The following is a 15,935-nucleotide window of genomic DNA, read 5'->3' as shown; positions in this document are numbered from 1 at the left end:
ATTTTAAAGGCTCAAGCTTTAAATTACTTATACAGCTGGAAATTGATGCCTTTTCTGGACAAGCTGAATTCTTAGTCTCACTTTTAATCCCCCATTTTATTCCTTATGCTTTGTCATATGACACACAGCTTTATTTACTCAGATCATACCCTTCACTCACACATCTAGCTGAAAACCTAAGTAAATTTAGAGGAGCACATAGAAACATTCTGTGAAGAGGCATGATAAAGACATTATTTTAAAGATAATGCTTTTCTAGCCATTTGCTCCAGTAAGAGCAGTTTCATCTTAATCTGCCTTCCTTGAAGTAATTTCTATTCCTCTCAAAACAGAAATCCATAATGGCTAAGAATTACAAATCCAAGCCCCAGCCAAGTCTAGTCAAAACAAAACTCTCTGGGTTATCTGCTGGTATTATTTCCCTGACAGAAAATGCAGAAATCAAATATTTACACTAATGAGTGCCTATCTTCACGTATACAATAGATAGTCTGTTTAAATTCTCTCTAAGCTACAAATTTTCGCTTATCAATGGATTGTATTTCTTAGGATGCTTTGAAGTCTCTTTTTTTATACCTTAATGCAATTAATTCTCTTTTCTCCTAATATATGTCCCATAGCTAGCTATATTCATTGAACTTTTTTGAACAGAGTGTCTAATAAATTCTTAGAATTAGCATAAAGCTTGATCAATGAAAGAGTTAATGACAATTATTGCAAATCTTTAGTATCAGGTCACTTTGATTTCTGTTTGGTCACAGTGAGGTGCAAATAAAACCAAGGTTCTGGGTTCAGTCCCTGTATGGGCCATTCACTTAAGAGCTGGACTTGATGATCCTTGCAAGTCCCTTCCAATTTAGAAAATTGAGTGAATCTGTAAATCTGTTTTCTGCTAAAATGATGCTAATGTCTGATTACTTAGTTCTCTAAAATCACTGCTATTATTTCTAGACATCTTTTCCAGAAATCTCACACTTAAATAATCATTCAGAGATCCTTTTTTTGTTTTCATGGAATGCAGTTTCTTGGCTCAAAAGTAAAGTTACACAGCACCCAATTCTTATACTGTTAGGTCATTAATACAAATATATTAGATATCTTTAAAGTAAATTATGAAGGCTGTATCCTTCACTTTTACCAGTATGCAAATTGTATGTTTGTTAAATAAGAAAATGCCAATAGCTCTTCTTTATTTTTCTTTCTGAATCTTGAAGTTAAATGCAGACTAATCACTACAAAGAAAATTAGTAAGGCAGCATTTGGGAGCTAATGACTGCTCAGGGAAAGCTGACAGCATGTTCCTTGGGAACATTCAACTCGTGAGCAAAGCTGTTTATACAGGGTGGGAGACATCCTAGTGTTGTAGCTACATGTAATTACTAATTGTCAATTATGGCATTTACATGACGTCTGTCTTTGGAGCACACAGTATTTTGTGGGCCTGAAGCTGAGGCTGACCACTTAAGTACCTTTTCTCATTATTTGGCTGTCATTTCCAGCTACCATTCTCTCCAAAGTAAACAGTTTTCATGTTTCTCCTAATTTTCATATGTGATGAGATTTATTCCCAGCTGCCTCTGTGAGAAACTGAACAGATTCCAGCCACTGCAATTGGATTTTTTTTGTTATTGTTTTCTTTTTCCTTTTCTTTAACTAGTGCTTCAGAATCTAAGTGACATGTTTGTTTATGAGTTTGGCTGTCCTAGTGTACAGCATCCCTCAACATAACCTTGAAAATAAAGCTGTGCCCACACGTGTGCACATCCAGATGCCTGTCCTTGCACACACGGGCACGTATCAGCCTTTGTGCTTCCAGCATAAAACTCATTTGAATCTGAATGCAGCAGTCATCACTCTTGCAAATTCAAAAGCCACCCACTGAATGGATGTTATTGTTCTGTGTGTAACTTGTGCTGAGGATACCACAAATTGCAAACAGGCTACTGAGTTGTAATATCTTTGAAAGTTATTGCTGTGGTTGTTTCTTAAAACAGTGAAGGAAACCCCAACATCCAGCCCTTCACTAAGTCCAACTGACCAGACCCATGGTGAATGATATCCCTTTCTGGAAACAAATCATGGAAGAACACAGTATTTACAAGTTCCAGTTTTAATCAATCTTTGGGCCTGATCCTGTTCTCAATTACTTAAATTAATTAATGACAGATGTCCAAAATCAGAGTGAAACTCAACCCTCAAGAGAGAACTCCCACAAGGCCTTCATATGACTGTTTTAAAGAACTTAAGTGATGCTTAGGCTCTGTGCTGGCCCTCTGCAAAGAATAAATTTTACCCAGAATGCTTATTGCTTTGATCCCTTATATATAACTCACATCCTTAAGTTTGCACAGCCACAAAAGATCTATACAGAGCTAAATAGCCAGATCTTCAGCTGGTGTAAATTTATGTAACTTCATTGACCTACATGGAACAGTACCAATTTTCACTACTCTGGCTTAAAGAATCTCCATGGGACAGAGGTAAGTGCGTATGGTGGGTAAATGGATGAAAGGCTCTTCAAATGATGAAAGACTGTATTGCTCTGGAAGTGATTTAAGTTAAACTGGAAAAAAGCCACTCCTTTTCCGGAATGAATCACATAGGGAGTATAATTATGCAGTTAAATTTCTTCTCATGCAGTCAAGCTTGAACTTACCACCACATTTGTGTAAGAAATGAAATGTTTCCCATCTCTCAGCAATATACCACATTCTGCATTTAACAGACACATACATGCAAGCTATACAAGTCCTTCTTTATTTTTGAAGGGAAGGATATTCGTAATTTTCTGTTTTATTCTGGAGGCAAAAAATCTGGCATGGACCTGCATTCATATCACCTTGCTGGTAATAGAATGGGCTTCTAGAACAATTTCAAAGGCAGTGAAGAAAATCTCTTATTTCCTGTTTTATGCTCTCTAGTCTACTTGCCCTTTTTTTTGTGAACAGTTGTGTGCCTAGATGTTAAACGTACTGCTAAAGCAGGTAATTTATAGAAATGCATGATTCAGAGCCATTTTATGGTATTGTTGCTTCTTCTGATTGTGTCTGAAATCACAGAATTACAGACTGAATGGATCATTCAGACAACTGGTGTGCTTAGCATTGCTGAGATTTCAAACCAAGAATATTTCTCTGTCATGGGAATTTATATCCTACTGCAAGGCACTTTTTTTTTCCCAGTTATGTATTGAAGTAGTAATTTCTTTCTTTCCAGCTGTTGCACATCTGTATCGAAGGCTGGGGAAACTGGCGGTGGTCTGAGCCATTCAGTGTGGACAATACAGGGACCTTTATTCGCACCATTCAGTACAAGGGCCGGACAGCATCACTTATTATCAAGGTTCAGCAGCTCAGTGGAGTGCAGAAGCAAGTAAGGATTTGATCCAGTTAGGAAAAAATAACATGAGTAATTTAAACTGTTGCCTATTCATGAATTAGTCATTTTGTTATTTATTCTCTCCTACTGGGATCTGCAAAAAACAAGTATAGCAGTCTTTTGGGGCTATTTTGGGGAATTTTTACAACCTTTTTCTTCACACTGGTGTCAATCTTAGCATTTAAAAGCTCAGTTACTAACATGTATTTTATATGCTCCAGTAAACATCCCTTTGCATGGTTCATAAGTTCTGACAGTGCTAAGTTACATAATCTCTTACATGTTTTGAGCTCTTGAGAAACAAATTTTTCTCTTAATTTTTTTAAGAAACTGTTCATAATATATTCTGGGTAGTAATTCAGGCTTACATATTTTTTAAAGTAAAAGAATTACCAAATTAACATTTGAAAATTAGCGGCTGTGCAATAACTTTCCCTTTACTATCTTTGTAAAGAGATGTGTAATAACACTGCAGCCATTCTGCCTGCATTGGCAGAAGCCAGAGCTTGTGGTGGACAGAAAATGCTCAGCTCATGGATGGGCAGAGCTGTACTGCACAACTACAGTACAGCTTACCAGACAGGAGCAGTGCCTGGTGTCACTGAAAGCCCTGCTGAAATTTCACATGGTGGGCTGTAGCTATGCTGTGTGGCCCCATTCATGAAAAAAGGAATTATGATGGTTGTACAGCAGGGATACACATGGAATGGTGTTCCCTGGTATAGCTTGGAAAAAGTCAGGTACATCTCTACAGTAAACAATTCATGCATGATGGACAGCAACAACGCCAAGTCTAATCTGGTCATTTTCTAGGTGTGTGCATTTAAGTACAGAAACAGTTACAGTCATCTAATGAAATTAGAAGCTTTAGAATGGCAGACATACTGTGAAAGCTCTGGATCATTGGCTTGATGGGAATGTGAGGTATCCATAGAAAACTTCCTGAAGTACATCCCTGTGACTGCTCAGAAATGTCTCAACAGTCAGAGACCATCACAGAACTCTTAAAATCCAAACCAGAACTGTCAGCCATGGGCAGTACTCCTGAGTTCAGTGGGAAGGAAAGTGGATACGTGTTTCTTTCAAGCATGGATACTGCCTTTGCAATATTTCAAGCATTTTAATGCCTAGATTTCTATGAAATTGGACATACATTTGGCCAATAAAAATAATGTTTTACCACTCACTGCCTCCAGCAGTGCTTGGGGAAACCTAAAGCAGTGAGATTATTCTTCTACAGGTTTTCACTCTCTTAATTCAATTTTGACTATTTTTTTCACAATTGTTTACATAAGAGCTGTATTTCTTGTGTGTTTTAGATCCTAATCTGTGGAAGACAGACAGTCTGTAGTTACCTTTCTGAAAGTATTGAACTGAAAGTGGTTCAGCATTACATTAGTCAAGATGGACAGGCTGTTGTTAAAGAACACATCAACTGCCTTGCAGCCAAGCAGAAATTGCCTTCATATATCCTAGAAAACAATGAGCTCACTGAGTTGAGCGTGAAATCTACAGGAGATGAAGACTGGTCCCAAGATGTATGTCTAAGTTCTAAACACACAGAACACAGCACTGTCATTCAGGTATGATGAGAAATGGGTATGTGGAATAGAACATTAAAAATGGCTGAGAGAATTGAGCACTGCACATTTAGACTTCTGTTTGATATAAAGAAATAGTGAATGTTATCCTGAATAATGATAGTGTAATACTGATCTTTCTACAAACAGGTACCATCTTCAAAGAGTTCAATTACATATGTGTGGTGCACAGTTTTGACTTTAGAGCCCAATTCACATGTGCAACAGCGATTAGTAAGTACATTTAATGTTTCTGAAATCTAAATGTTAAAGTCTTATGTGTCATATAATAAATTAAGGTCAGAATGACCCACTGTAAACATTTATCAATAGTTTGTTTCAACGTTGTAATACTGAAATAAAATTGGCTTTAAATCGGTGTATTTTTTTCTTTTCGTAGATTGTTTTCAGCCCTCTTTTCATTGTAAGGAGCCATCTTCCAGACCCTATTATCTTACATATAGAGAAAAGAAGCCTGGGACTGAATGAAACACAAGTGATTCCAGGGAAAGGACAAGAGAAAGCACTGCAAAATATAGAACCTGATCTTACACACCACCTGACTTTTCAAGCCAGGTAAAATCCTCATTTTCCTTGAAAATGGTTCATTTTTATGGAAAAGAAAGAATAACTTAAACTTCTTTTGCATTTTTTTTTCCGAAAGTGTGCCATGCCCAGAGGGGATATGACTGAATAAGCATATGTAGCTGAAATTTTATCGGAGGAAATATTAAATTTGTTGTAACTATCCTAAGCACACTGGCATTTGTTTAATTAAGCAGTCCATATTCTTGTGTTTTAAAAAATAAATTTTTTTAATTATCTTGAAATGGTCTTTTGAGAATACTGAAGAGTTTTTAGGGTCATTACAGTGTGATAACAAATCCATGCATGTCAGTAAATTCCCAAGAACTTGTTGGACATCGTAACTTGATTCATCCATGAGAGTGTTCTTGCTGCAGAGTACACTTTGGAAGCCTCATTAGAGAAAATGTCAATGCTTATGCTTGATCTTATTGTGCAAGTGACTGAGTTTGTTTTCAATAACAGGGAAGAAGATGATCCATCCGAGTGTGCAGTCCCTATCTCAACCACTCTGATTAAACAGATAGCAAGTAAATCCAATCCAGGTGGCAGCGTGGGCCAAGTGCTCTCTGAGTTCTATGGCATTGCTAGTCCTCCTCAGCCTGCATGGCCTTATAACAGGAAGGATTCAGACAGGTAATTCCTTGCTAAACCTTCTTCATGACTGTTACATTGCCTTTCCAAATAAACTGAAACCACATTCTGGAAGACTATATGTGATGAACATTGTATATATTTTCAGCAGTTACATAATTCCTGCATGTAAACTGCAGAATCTGTGGCAGTTGGGGAAAAAAATTAGGTCATCCTCGGGGCTGCCCTTGTTTACACTGAGAAGATTGCATCAGTATGGATTTTTTAAAAATGGAACCATTTTTTTGTGAATGCACTTTCTTTACTCCAGCTCTAGAGGCTGTTGTTTATTCAGCTGCTGTTTGTTTCAGTAGAGAAACAGGGAGTTGCTGTACAAGTAGTTGTTGGGGAAACAGAAAGGAAATGTGATTTGATGACTACAAAAGTTCACAGGTTTAGCCCTGAGCGACAGTGGTAACTTTGTTAAGGCATTTATTAATTGACTAAATTCAGGCTGAGCTTGTAGAGTTAAAAATATGCCTTTATAGCCTACACTTATCTAGACCTTTCTGACAGCACCTCAGTGTGTTCCAGAATGATAAGGTAAGAAGAGAAGTTTTTCTATCTCACAACCAGAAAAGCCTTGTAAATTTCTGAAGAAGACACCTTAGCATTTGTAATCTTGAATTCATTATTCCTTTGACTTTAAGTTTTTGCTTATTTGTTCTTGACAGCAATGAACAGCTCTCCCAGTGGGATAGTCCAATGCGAGTAAAGCTGTCAGTGTGGAAACCCTGTGTGAGAACTCTGCTGATTGAACTCCTGCCCTGGGCTTTGCTTATCAATCAGTCCAAGTGGGACCTCTGGCTGTTTGAAGGAGAGAAGATTCTTCTTCAAGTACCTAGTGGGAAAGTCATTATACCTCCCAACTTCAAGGTAACTATGCCATTCACATTAGCAGGCACAGGTCTGCTAAGCACACCGAAGAATTGTTATTACTCCAGATGATTCCCAGTTTCCAGTTACTGTGTCTATTTGTCTGTTAGTCATATGATAAAGACTAGCAATAACAATGGGAATTCACCCCACTGACTGAGTCTCCCAGTGGGTAGCACAACATACTTGGTAGCAATGTTTAAAAAAACAACATCCTAAAGATGCATAGTTAAAAATTGTCCACAAGACACTGTAGGAAGAAGGCTTTCCTTCCATCAGCTGCCTTTCCCCTCCTCTCAGTTCAGCCAAAGAATCTGCAGCATGGCAGTAAGGTAGCAGCCCAAGAATGTTGCTATAAAGGCCAAGTAAAGACTTTGTGTCAATGTGTCACTTGAGAAATTGTTGACCACAGTAGCAAAATTGACGGCCTGAAAGGCATATTTGGTTTGGGAGCACTTTGTGTAATGTTATTTCATAGCTTTTAATGTTACCAAGAAAAGTTGATAATGACACAGAATGGATTAAGGTAGAGGAAGATTTTTTTTAGAATGCCTGCCTTCCTTAATTCAGTGTAACAGATCTTCCCATGTATCTTGGCCATGCACTTTTTTTTTAATTATAACTCTTATATTCTTTAATTTTGAAATATTTAAGGTGATTTGACACAGCAGCTTGTTAATTCCATTTGAGCAATCTGATAGTTCCTGTTTATTCTGTCATCTTTTTCCCCCCATGTATGTCTGTTAATAAACAAAAGGTCTGCCTAGTAACACATCTCAGTGTAGACCACGGCCTTGATTCCCTGTGAGGATCAGTTCCTTATCCACCTTGTGGTTTCATCTATCCTTGTACCACATAGAAAGAATCAGAGGGAGAAAGGCAGGAAATTGTATTCACTGCCTACTGGAAAGTGCATTTAGAAGTGTAGTAGAAATGTATCAAATTGTGAACCACTGACGATCAGTCCTTTTTTCACTTGCAGGAAGCTTTTCAGGTTGGAATATACTGGGCAAACACTAATACTGTGCACAAATCAGTGGCAATTAAACTGGTTCATAATGTGACCTCCCCAAAATGGAAGGATGCTGATAATGAGGAAGTAGTAACATTGGATGAAGAAGGTTTTGTTGAAGCTGAAATTAAACTTGGTGCTTTTCCAGGTCATCAAAAGGTTAGAAGAAAATCATAATGATTTGTAACTTTATCATGTAAAAACAAAGTCATATAGCAGATAAAACAATCAAATGTATGCAGTGTGAAAGCTTCTCCCTAATTATGTTAATATATGTCCAACATAAAGAGAGTATAAACAATGTATGAAATATAATTTAAAGAATTAGATTGCCAAAAACATACTGTGCAACCCATAAAGATAATACAATATCTCCTGGAAAAAGAATTAATGAATTTTCAATCTTGTTTGGATAACATTGACAGATGCAACTTCAAAAGTACGTGATGTGGCTCCAGTTACAAAGTGCATGAATATAGGGAGGATTTCTTTGATTAGAAAGAGAGCAGCACTTCTATTGCTACATTTCACTACCTTTTGTATTTTTGTGTGACTTCATCACAATTTTAATTTCATCACAATTTCATTATCTTACAGTTGTGTGAATTCTGCATTTCTTCCATGGTTCGACAAGGTATACAAATTCTACAGATAGAAGATAAGACAACAATAATCAATGATACATCATATCAAATCTATTATAGGCCACAGCTTTTTATTTCCAAATCCCACTCAGGAGAAGAGGTAAAACACTGTAGATACTGTTTTTGTTTGTCATCTGTGGAAAATGGTTGTTTATATCTGTAACTGTATTTAGATGAGCTGCATATAGCAGAGGTTGGAACCGAAATCTTTAGACATAATAATCATAAAGTAATTTATATCATTTAGAATACTGAATCCTGGGTAAATTCAACTCCAGTAATTAACTGTGCTCAGAAATCTGTGCAAGCAGCAAATTCTTGCACATTGCAGAATTAGTTCTGCCTGTTCTCCATCTGTTCAGGCACTAATGGCCATTTCAGTAAAATAGGCAATGTAATCCGTAGTAGCTGTTGAAAATGTTCTCAGAATTTTTACTGAGTTTGTGTGTAAAAGAGGTATATTGGCCTGGCAGGCTGAAAACTTTTTGTTTTCCTTTTGGGAAGATTCCAGTTATCTGAGCAAAGCTGCAGAACTAGAGATGTGCCCAAAGTTTATGTATTTCATAGCCTGCATCAAATTGTGAATATCAGTTTTCTAAGAATCTCACAGAATATTTAAGGACTAGCTTGCAGGAACTAAAATGTATGCATGGTCAATATATTTTAATCAACCATTTATACATATTTATTGGAGATTACATTTATAGTAAAATATGTGGAAAGAATTCTTAGGGTCCAACTTAATAGAAGAGCTGGCAGATGAGCAAATTTTTAAAGCTCCTGTTTCTGTATTCTTTTCCTTCTGCTTTAGTTTTCTTCACATCAGTATCTACCGTTGTGCATCACACATTTTGTGGCAGTCTAAATATAGGGAACTGGGAGAATGCTGAGGCTAAAATCCATTCTTATTTTTGTAACCCTGAATGGATTTTGTTCACGCCATTGTGTTACAGGAATGTAACTTGATTTTGGTAGAGCTGTGTTGTGCTACTGAGAGCCAACTGTAGATCACAGAATTAGAGAATCAGAGAAAGGCTTGGGTTAAAAGGGACTTAAAGATCATCTAGTTCCAAACCCCTCTCTGCATGGGCAGAGACATCTTCCACTAGAGCTGGTTGCTCAGGACCCCCAGATAGCTGTGCTACAAACCTATCCCCGAAGGCAGAATTTGGCCAAGTAGCCTTTCAGGCAGCACACTCAGTGCAACCATTAGTTAGTTGTGGTCATTGGCTAGTTGAGAGTGTTCTGTGCAAAATCAACATGAATAAACCTCCTTCTAGGAGCCAGCATGCCATGCTACCACCCCCTTTTTCATTTCCAGGACTTCCACTGCCCCGACAGTACGGTGTTCAGCGTCGGCCCGGCCGGGGCAGGCTGCGGCGAGGCGCTGAGCGCCGTGCCCTGCTGGGACCTGCTGTGGGAGCCGGGTGCCGCGGCCGCGGGGGCGTCCCTGGGGGACAGGGACAGGCGCCTGGTGCTGGCCTTGGGCAGCGCCGGCAGCCGCCAGCTGTGGAGCCTCCCGGCCGTGGTGAGCGCGGAGCTGGCGAGGCAGAGCGTGGCAGTGCCCACGGGCGTGCGCACCGAAGGCGGATTCTGCACCAGGTACTGGGCACTCTCCAACAGCAAACTTAGCTAGTCAGAAACCATAAGAGAGCAATGCAAAAGTCAAAGTAGCACATGCCTCCCATATATAAAGGCAAGTCTTACTTTAATTTAAAAATTTTTATCTTCTGATGGTTTTGATGCCTTTATTGTAAATGGTTTAGTGATATGACCATGTACAAGTTGTACACTTTTTAGAATGTATGGCCTGCTATTTTTTTCTGTGCATGCAAATAAGAGCATGAAGAGCTCATATTGGGGAATTAGGGTGTTTTTTTAATTTGTGAACAACAGTTTAAGAGTTCAAGGACAGTGTGTAATAATACAATACAAAAATTTGGATTTTGTTTATAAAAGGTAGACATATATTTTTGTAAGCATAATAAGAGGATAAAGAAGAAAAGACAAAAGGGATGAAACTATTTTGAGATTATAGCAAGGAAAAATTTCAAATTTTAAAACTTGAACTGTGCAGTTGTACATTCTTATTCTTATTTACAAACTTATGGAGCCAGCTAGTTAAAAATAGCAATCCAGTGACTTGTCAGATGAGCAGCTTAATTTCTTGAACCTGATTTCTGAATCCATTCAAGCTTATACTGGTACAAGCAAGAAACAATCTGCTGAAATTAGAGAAGCTACATCAGTATATATTACCCGAGATGTGATCTTTCTCTTCCCTGAAGTGCTTGATATTATTCAAACCCTCACACAGTTCCTCTGCAGAGTCCAAGAGGTGTCATTTTGGATACTACAGATACACAGACTTCAGATTTAAAAAAAATTAATGGAAACAATAAGGGAAGGATTCCTTATCATTCTGCCACAAGCATAGAGAATCCCATATTCCTAATCAGATTTTCAGACTTTGGATTTTTTAAAATCACCATGAGGTTAAGGGTTTTTAGCAATAGCCAATAAATTTGCTCAAGAGAAAAAAAAAAATGTATGTTTATGCATGAAGATATTTTATGTAGCTAATGAGTAGAACTAAATTCATTTTGGAAACCGATGTAGTGATGATCCATAACATTAACATTTAAAAGAGCAATAGCATTGAGGATCATTCCAGGGGAGCAGTCAGTTGGATTTGTTCAAATACCCTTCATGTGTACCAGAGAAGTATCCATGCAAATTCTTCTGGAAAATTTTAAAGATTTATGTTGGAAATTTGGACCTACAATCTCATGTTTTTAATTTAATATAAATCTCTGCTGGCTAGGGCTCTCATCTTGTAGACACACATGTTCAGTTTAACTCATGAGTACTCTCCATGAAGCAATTTCTTCTCTCATGTTTTTTAGGCTGTTTCCATGTGTTCTTCTGTTGGAGACGTGTACTTGCCTAAATGTAGATAAATATCTATGGACTTGGAACTTGATAATAAAAAATCTTACAGATGCTAGGTTTGAATGTTTTTAATTGTTCAGAGTAATAATATCTAAAGATTTCACCCAAAAGAGCCATAATCCAAAATATCTGCTTTTGTTTTAGAGCTATAGCACTGACTTACCAAGAGCATCTTGGCGTGACGTACCTAACACTTACAGAGGATCCTAGTCCTCGTATCATTATCCACAATAGGTGCTCCATTCCATTGCTTGTAAAAGAGAATTTCAAAGGTAGGTACAATGCCATAATTAGAAACAGTGCACTGTTGTAGTACAACATATCTTACTGTATCTCTAGTCCAAAATTGAGTTCAGTGGGTGTTTTGGTTATAGCAAGAACTTGATGCCCTCATGAAGGTCTGCCTCAAAGTGAGAGACTCTGGAAGCTGTTGGAGCTAATTGTGAGGTCAGGAGTATGAACTTAAATATTTGTCTCTGGGCTTTTGGGTTCCAGCTGTCAAGGTGACCCAGCTGTAGGAAATCCATAGGCAGTAGAGTTTTGCTGACATCAGTAATGTTCCCTTGGAACATTTCTATTTTCTCAGATTTGCAAATGTAAGAAAATATATTGTCAAAAGTCTGGTCAGATTAAGTTAATGTAATGATCAGTGGAATATTATTTCTGTGAAATTTTATTAAATAGAAAGAGAAAAGGAAAAAAACCCAAACATATAATACTCTAAGTGATAGAAAAGCAATTTTTTTATTTATTAGGAATATTTCAGACAGAAGCTTTCTTATTTGTGCAAGCATAGATGAGTTTTGATTTCATACAGGTTTTAGAAGGCTCTGATCTTGTATATTTTATAACATTTCAGATACACCCAAGTTTGAAGTTTTCTGTAGAAAGATTCCAGCTGAATGTTCAGTTCATCATGAACTTTACCATCAAATCTCCAGCTATCCAGACTGCAAAACAAGAGATTTATTGCCCAGTATTCTCTTGAAAGTGGTGTCATCTGATGAATTAGTAAATGAATGGAGTGATGTTGTGGACATCAACAACCAAGGAACACAAGTAAATCATTATACATTACTTCCTAATTCACACCATAAATGGTTGTCTTTCTGACCTGCACAGTGCATTGTTCCTCTGCAATAAATGTATCCTTTCAGTTGGTTTAAGGGGTTTTATTTAGCTCCTGGGAACTCTCCTGCCTAGCTAAGCCTCTTCCTGTGGAAGTTTTAGAGCACAGACTATCTTCTTTACTGTCTCTTTTTGAAAATAGCTAGATTGAACGTAGAGGCTTTATAACACTGATTTTTTTTCACTTTTTAATCAACCTGGTGTTGCCTGGAAAAATCACTCTTGAAAATTTCTGGACTCTGTAAGCAAAGAATGCCACAGGATCCAGGAAAATTTGGTGACCTAATTATCAAAGGATAATTATCTTAAAATCTTGTAGGAATCGTCACGGTCATTCTCACTCTGTGTCTTTACAGAAGCTACTCATGTCTTTCTAAAACAAAACAACCCCTCCCTTTTCTTGCCTTCTGTTATTTTTCTCTGGATCTTGAGGTAAATGAAAGCTTCCTTGACTGGAGCAATTCTTTTTGATGGGAATTTTTTCCATCTTTGAAGTCATTAGTTTACATGGAATCAACATAAACTGCTTGGCTCTTTGAAAGAAATACTAGTTTCAGATGTTTTCCCTGGGCACAAATCACAAAATGCTCTTGATTATTGAGTGTTATGTTATATAGCAAGTAGTTCAGTTCCATTCAGCAAGCCAGTCAAGCAATGCAGGGTTTCAAATTTCAGTCATTAATGTTATGCCAGACCAGGGTTCTTTATAAGTATCTGGCTCCTAGAAGGAATTAGATGCTAAGACAACATTTGGGGATCATTGTCTACTTGAACAGCTCTCCAAAAAAGTACAGCCTTCTGTTATTGAAGTTTTAGGATGTACACATTGAAAATTTTCCCAGGATTTCTGTCTTTCTCTTTGAAAACTATGAATATAAGTGAATAAGTAATACACTAATAGTGTCACATACAGTTCGGTTCAGGTTGTGAAATAACTGGGATTTAAAGGATCTTAGGTAATTTGTATTTCTTCTATGTGATCACAGATAGATACTTCTTTTTCTATTAGAAAGTAAATTTAAAATTACTTAAAACTAATACCTTAATAAATATTGAAGTTTTTATCATCAGAATCATCTAAAATTGGAATTTAAAATGACCAATCTTCAAGATCAGTGGAGGTTTTTTAAGAATAATTAGAGTTTTGAAAATTCTGTACATGTCCTTTTTTCTCCAATTCCATGTAAGACTGTGAATCTCTTCCAGACAAGCAAAGGATTAAAACTGACGTGTCAAAAGTAGAAATTTTCTTATGTGTAATTGTCAGAAGAATAAGAAATTTTATTAATGAAATTTAATTGTCTGTACAAGGTTATTATGAATAGCCTAACAATCAGTTTAAGTGCTGATCCTACTAAACTTGCAATTGTTTTTGCTTCTGGTGACTTCTTAACAGCAGTAAAGATTCTTCAAGACAAATAGCTGTTTGTTTTACCTGTGCTAGCCCAATATCTTTGTGTTATTTCTCAAGTTTGCATTCCATTATATTATAGCTTCTGTCATTGCAATCTAGTAAACAGTTGTGTTGATAGTAACCTTACAAGAAAAGAGAAGCCAGCTTGCTCTAACAAGGACTGCTGTGAATTTTCCAAACCTTTAAAAGATCTTAATCTTTTATATTCTGGAGAAGCACAAAACTTGGAAATATTGCAGAATTAAGCTCCAAAAGCAGTACATCACTTCTCTAAGTAGGATATTTCTAAAGACAACTTGTCCAGTATGAAAGACATACACCTGTAAGCAAGACATAAACCTGTTGTCAAATTCTCATTTTCCCTGCCTTTTTAGTTGTTTTATGCTTTCCAATAGATTTTTGCCATTTTCTCATGCTGGCATCTTGCCTGTGAAGGTGTTCTCACAAACCAGTTTAAATGGCTTAATAATGTTTTCAGTCTTGAGTTGTTAATGCAAGTTTTCATGGATCCAAAATGTTAATTACTTTTCAGTCTTCATGTGTTTTAGATGATGCTATCAACCATTCATCCACCCAGCTCTGAGCTAGGGTATAGCAACACAAGGCTAGTTTAGGGTTTGTTTTCTAGAGGAGAAAGTGGCATTTTTTAGAGCTCCAGGAAAATGCCTTTCTGTTTAATCCAAAATCATAAATTAAAATTTCCTCTTTATTCTTCTCATATAAATTCCACCCTCCCCAGCACATCTTGTTTTCTTTCTGGAGAAGTGTCTTATTAAAATGTATTCACTTATGCAGTTGAATGATGAGATGCAAATTTCATCTCCCTGAATAACTGAAATACTTAAAGTATCAGAGCAGTTATTTTCTGAATCACTGAAATCTGACTTTTTTTCCTGAATAGTATCCTGATTTGAGTAAAAGATCTCAACCAGAAGGCATTAATAACATTAAATTCATTTATGACATTAAAAATATCGATTTTGGTTACATTCCATGTGTTTTTAACCCTCTCTTTTAGGTTGTGTTCTTAACTGGCTTTGGCTGTGTTTATGTGGACATCACCCATCACTGTGGAGCAATAGTGATAACCTTGGCCCCAGAAGGAAGAGCAGGACCTGATGGTAACAACCTCAACAGGTACATAAAGCACATAAAAGATGATTAAAAGCATTGCTGGGAGCTCAGTCAGCTTTCTAAGTGTTAACTGACTTAGAAACTTTAACCTAGCTGTTTGTTTTGTTTAATACTGCTGCATGCTCTGTAGCATATGTTTAGACCATATGGCTTTGTATATCACAGTTAAAAAGGACAATCTGACATCAAAAGTCATGTCACTTTAGGGTAAACATTAGATGACTGGTACAAAAGGAGGACCTGAGTTGTTAATTAAAAAAAAAAAAAACAACCTTTTCCATAGTAATTAATTTTGAGGGTGTTCATCAGTTTAAAATTTGTTTAGCCAGGTCCTGCCATCTGTAATATTACAAGCCCCCAAAGATTTAATATGCAAAAGCTGTGGAAATAGCCTTACAGTTAGTAATTAATCATGCTTGATTATAACACCCTTCTTTAGAAGATTTCCCCACTTCCATAATACACCACAATCTGGTCCTCAGCTTCTTTCAAGTGCAATTATAACACTACTTATTTCTGCAGGATGCTTTCCCTCCAGCAATCCTGTTACAATTAGAGTGGAATTTGTTGTACTGTTTTTATTTGCATTGTAATTAAGT

At 36.9% G+C, this 15,935-nt stretch overlaps 1 protein-coding gene across 5 annotated transcripts in view; it reads left to right on the top strand.

The window, feature by feature from the left end:
* Window positions 1-15,935, top strand: part of VPS13B (vacuolar protein sorting 13 homolog B) — a 434,757-nt gene that overhangs the window by 394,196 nt on the left and 24,626 nt on the right. For all 5 annotated transcript variants that reach the window (XM_077187531.1, XM_077187521.1, XM_077187524.1 and 2 more), the window contains 12 exons: window positions 3,217-3,372; window positions 4,698-4,961; window positions 5,109-5,192; window positions 5,359-5,534; window positions 6,009-6,179; window positions 6,851-7,052; window positions 8,035-8,223; window positions 8,662-8,808; window positions 10,030-10,310; window positions 11,805-11,932; window positions 12,520-12,719; window positions 15,221-15,339. In XM_077187531.1, the coding sequence (XP_077043646.1) occupies window positions 3,217-3,372; window positions 4,698-4,961; window positions 5,109-5,192; window positions 5,359-5,534; window positions 6,009-6,179; window positions 6,851-7,052; window positions 8,035-8,223; window positions 8,662-8,808; window positions 10,030-10,310; window positions 11,805-11,932; window positions 12,520-12,719; window positions 15,221-15,339 (2,117 nt within the window). The remainder of the gene's footprint in view (window positions 1-3,216; window positions 3,373-4,697; window positions 4,962-5,108; window positions 5,193-5,358; window positions 5,535-6,008; window positions 6,180-6,850; window positions 7,053-8,034; window positions 8,224-8,661; window positions 8,809-10,029; window positions 10,311-11,804; window positions 11,933-12,519; window positions 12,720-15,220; window positions 15,340-15,935) is intronic.

Source organism: Agelaius phoeniceus, chromosome 1 (genome assembly GCF_051311805.1).
Source record: "Agelaius phoeniceus isolate bAgePho1 chromosome 1, bAgePho1.hap1, whole genome shotgun sequence".
Lineage (NCBI taxonomy): Eukaryota > Metazoa > Chordata > Aves > Passeriformes > Icteridae > Agelaius > Agelaius phoeniceus.
The sequence above is the reverse complement of the archived record's forward strand: the minus strand, read 5'-3'. Positions and strand labels throughout refer to the sequence as shown.